Below are 3,733 nucleotides of genomic sequence, written 5' to 3'. Positions count from 1 at the left end.
GTCTGAGGGATCGGGGCGCCTGCTGGAGACTCTGGGTCTGAGGGATCGGGGCGCCTGCTGGAGACTCTGGGTCTGAGGGGCCAAACACTTCCATGTCTTTGGGGCTGCCAGGTAATAAAACCATGTTGGCTCCACAGACGTATTGGAAACGTAAACATTCGATGTGAAGCGTTGAACCTGGGGAACCTGCAGTTGGACTCATGGACCAGTAGGACAAACTGCTGGCAGCCAGTAAGGAACCCGTCACAACCAGAACCACCCACTGACGAATGTTTACCGGATTTATGTTACGGAAAAGATTTTTATTTTTCCCTCCAAGTAGAAAAAGGAACATTTGATAGGATCTGGACCCAATGGGCCGAGTCTGTAGAACCAACTGGATCCGGGTTGATGACTGTGGTGAATTATGTGTCCTGCCCTTCATGTTCATGTGGCTGTTGCTGCTCCAGTTGGTGCCCATCTTTAGTTATCGTTCACATTCGGATCAGCCTGTAAAGAAACCAGGAGGACTTGGACTCTAAATGAACAATAATTATATTAAAAAGGTTCAAACTCGTTCATTATTGGCTGCAGAGAAACACCAAGCTGCCAAACTAAAGCAAACGGACCAATCAGGCCTCGGCGTGACCTTTGACCCCCACAGAACGAGATGCTCTGGGTCTGATTTTCTCCACCAAGCTAACGGTGAAGAGGGGGATGATAAAATATCGATTCTTCTCCTTTGTGAAGGAGCAGAGAGGCTCCAGCTGCAGGCGGGGACTCTGACCTTTAACCCCAGGAAGTGGTTTCATCCATAAAGCAACTCGTTTTAAACGATCTACTATTAGAAACTTGAGTGTAAAAACATGGATGTGCTGGTGTCAGACTCACCTGGTCACCATGGCAACCTGTGTGTGTTGCAGCCCTGCCCCCGCCCCGGCCGCCCCCCCTCTGCCCGCTGTTCGCCAGCCTGGCCAACCTGCTGCAGTGCGACGCGCTGCTGGCACTAGAGGGCGCCGTGCTGCAGTGGGCCGTGGAGCCCAGCGGAGGGGGCTGGACCGAGTCCATGCTGCAGAGGGTGAGTTCTGGTTCTGGACCTGGTTCTGGACCTGGTTCTGGTTACGGTTCTGGTTCTGGTTCTGGACCTGGTTCTAGTTCTGGACCTGGTTCCGGTTCTGGTTCTAGTTCTGGTTCCGGTTCTAATGCTGCCTCCCCCTGCAGGTGCTGCACCTGGTTGCCATGGCGCTGCTGGAGGAGCAGCAGCAGCTGGACAGCAGCGGCGGAGACGAAGACGTCTCCTTCACCTTCAGCAGCAGGATCACACGTCAGTACCTGAGCTGGGCTCACCTGGCGTCCAGGTGAGGAGGAGCCGGGCTGACCGTGATTCACCTGTGTGTTCAGGTCCAGGTGAGGCTCCCAGCACGTCCGGAAGCGTCCTGGCTCTGCTGGAGAGCCTGCAGAACGCCCCTCACCTGGAGGTCCACAAGGACATGATCACCTGGATCCTCAAGGTAGTGGCAGCTGCAGGTGTAGCTGCTCCAGTGGCCTGACTGGTTCCCAGTGAGATAGTTGTGGTGTGTTGGTGTGCAGGTGGTGGGAAACATCAAAACCACGAGGGAGCGAACGACTGGCTGCAGCGTCGGCGTCAGCCATGGCCGCCGCCCAGAGGAGGTGAGTCCTTCACTTCCTGTCTGACTGACCCACCCTCTGCTCTGATTGGACGGCTTCCTGTCTGTCTGACTGACCCGCCCTCTGACCCGCCCTCTGTCCTGATTGGACGGCTTCCTGTCTGACTGACCCGCCCTTTGCCCTGATTGGACGGCTTCCTGTCTGACTGACCCGCCCTCTGCCCTGATTGGACGGCGTCCTGCAGACGGTGAGGGACAAGGACAAGGCGGAGAGGAAGAGGAAGGCGGAGATGGCGCGGCTCCGCAGGGAGAAGGTCATGGCCCAGATGTCGGAGATGCAGAAACATTTCATCAACGAGAACAAGGAGCTGTTCCAGCAGAGCATGGAGGATCTGGAGGCGGCCGCCGCCGAGCACAGGTACACCTGGAGGTACACCTGGAGGCACACCTCTGTACACCTGTCCAGTGGTTTGTCTATCTCCACTGTGTCCTCTTTCTCGCTCCCAGTCCTCCCAGTTCCGAGCCCACCTGTGCCGCTCAGATCTGCGTGGGCCCCAGGCGGGTGGGCGGGGCCGAGCGCCGCCAGCTGGTCACCTGCATCCTGTGTCAGGAGGAGCAGGAGGTCAGAGGTCACGGCAGAGCCATGGTGCTGGCAGCCTTCATCCAGAGATCCACCGTGCTGTCCAAGAACCGCAGCCGCGGCGTCCCCGACCCAGGTGGGCGGAGCTTAGCCGCGGCGTCCGGCCGCCTGTTCCCCGATTGGTCGGTGCTGACGCCTCGTCTCTGTTGCAGAACGCCTCGACCCGCTCTTCATGCACCCTGACCTCTCGGTGGGCGTCCACACCGCCAGCTGCGGACACATCATGCACGCCACCTGCTGGCAGAGGTGACCCCTGCAGCCACGCCGTCCCATCGGCAGCCAGCTGGCCTGACCCCGGCTGACCCCACCTGTGTGTGCTCAGGTACTTTGAGGCGGTGCAGCAGAAGGAGCAGCGGCGGCAGCAGCGGCTCAGAGGTCACACCAGCTACGACGTGGAGAGCGGGGAGTTCCTGTGTCCGCTGTGCGAGTGTCTGAGCAACACCGTCATCCCCCTGCTGCCTCACGCCTGCTCACCTGACCGCAGGTAGCGCCACACTCAGGTACAGGCGTGACGTGCCGCGCGGCCGGAGCTTCCTGACGGCTGTTTGTCCTCAGTGTGGAGCATCCATGTCTGGAGACCTGGCTGAAGAGAACCAATCAGCAGGCAGCGGCTCTAGACTCCACCCACAGGAAGCAGTCACATGGTCAGTCACCTGCTGGGGGCGGGGCTATCAGCTGGCGCTCAGGTGTTCAGGTTGCAGCTGCGGCGCAGCAGGCGGAGCCAGCGGGTCCTGACAGGGTCGGCTTTGATCCACAGTGAGTCCCAAGGCCTGGGGGGCGGGGCTAAAGGTGCTGCTGATGATGTCAGCAGCGATGTCACTTCCTCCCTCAGGAATTCATTCTCCAGCGGCGTCGCCGAGATGATCAACACCTTCGGCATGTCGGCCTATAAGGTCGGCCTCAAGGTCAACCCCAACGAGCAGGACCCCCGAGTCCCGGTGCTGAGCTGGTCCACCTGCGCCTACACCATGCAGAGCATCGGTACGCCCTCACCTGGCAGGTCACCGTCTGACTCGCCACCTGGCAGGTCACCGGGGTCAGGGCTGATGTCGTTTCCTGTCTGTTTCCTGGCAGAGCGCCTGCTGATGGACGAGAAGAAGCCGCTGTTTGGAAGCTTACCTTGCCGACAGGTGAGAGCGCCTCCTGGTGACCGCCCCTGGGATTACACCTCCAGCCTTACGGTGACCTCTGACCTCTGACTGACCTGCTGTGTTTCAGGATGAGTGTCTGAGTTCTCTGACCCGGTTCAGTTCAGCCTGCTGGACCACCGCTCCGATCAGAACCGTTCAGAACCATTTCATCAGACTGCTGTCAGGTACACACACATTACACACTATACACTACACATTACACACACATTACACACATTACACACATTACACACTACACACACACACTACACACACACACTACACACACATTACACACATTACACACTACATACTACACACACACACTATACACACACTACACACACATTACACAC

At 58.4% G+C, this 3,733-nt stretch overlaps 1 protein-coding gene across 1 annotated transcript in view; it reads left to right on the top strand.

Annotated features, from left to right (window-relative positions):
- ubr2 (ubiquitin protein ligase E3 component n-recognin 2) overlaps positions 1-3,733 on the top strand; it is a 23,456-nt gene that overhangs the window by 15,049 nt on the left and 4,674 nt on the right. The window contains exons 20-31 of the mRNA XM_017308838.1: positions 903-1,057; positions 1,201-1,303; positions 1,381-1,490; positions 1,570-1,650; positions 1,853-2,025; positions 2,115-2,323; positions 2,400-2,493; positions 2,570-2,731; positions 2,803-3,003; positions 3,080-3,228; positions 3,322-3,377; positions 3,466-3,562. Coding sequence (XP_017164327.1) covers positions 903-1,057; positions 1,201-1,303; positions 1,381-1,490; positions 1,570-1,650; positions 1,853-2,025; positions 2,115-2,323; positions 2,400-2,493; positions 2,570-2,731; positions 2,803-3,003; positions 3,080-3,228; positions 3,322-3,377; positions 3,466-3,562 — 1,590 coding nt within the window. The remainder of the gene's footprint in view (positions 1-902; positions 1,058-1,200; positions 1,304-1,380; positions 1,491-1,569; positions 1,651-1,852; positions 2,026-2,114; positions 2,324-2,399; positions 2,494-2,569; positions 2,732-2,802; positions 3,004-3,079; positions 3,229-3,321; positions 3,378-3,465; positions 3,563-3,733) is intronic.

This window comes from Poecilia reticulata, linkage group LG15 (assembly GCF_000633615.1).
Source record: "Poecilia reticulata strain Guanapo linkage group LG15, Guppy_female_1.0+MT, whole genome shotgun sequence".
Lineage (NCBI taxonomy): Eukaryota > Metazoa > Chordata > Actinopteri > Cyprinodontiformes > Poeciliidae > Poecilia > Poecilia reticulata.
The sequence above is the reverse complement of the archived record's forward strand: the minus strand, read 5'-3'. Positions and strand labels throughout refer to the sequence as shown.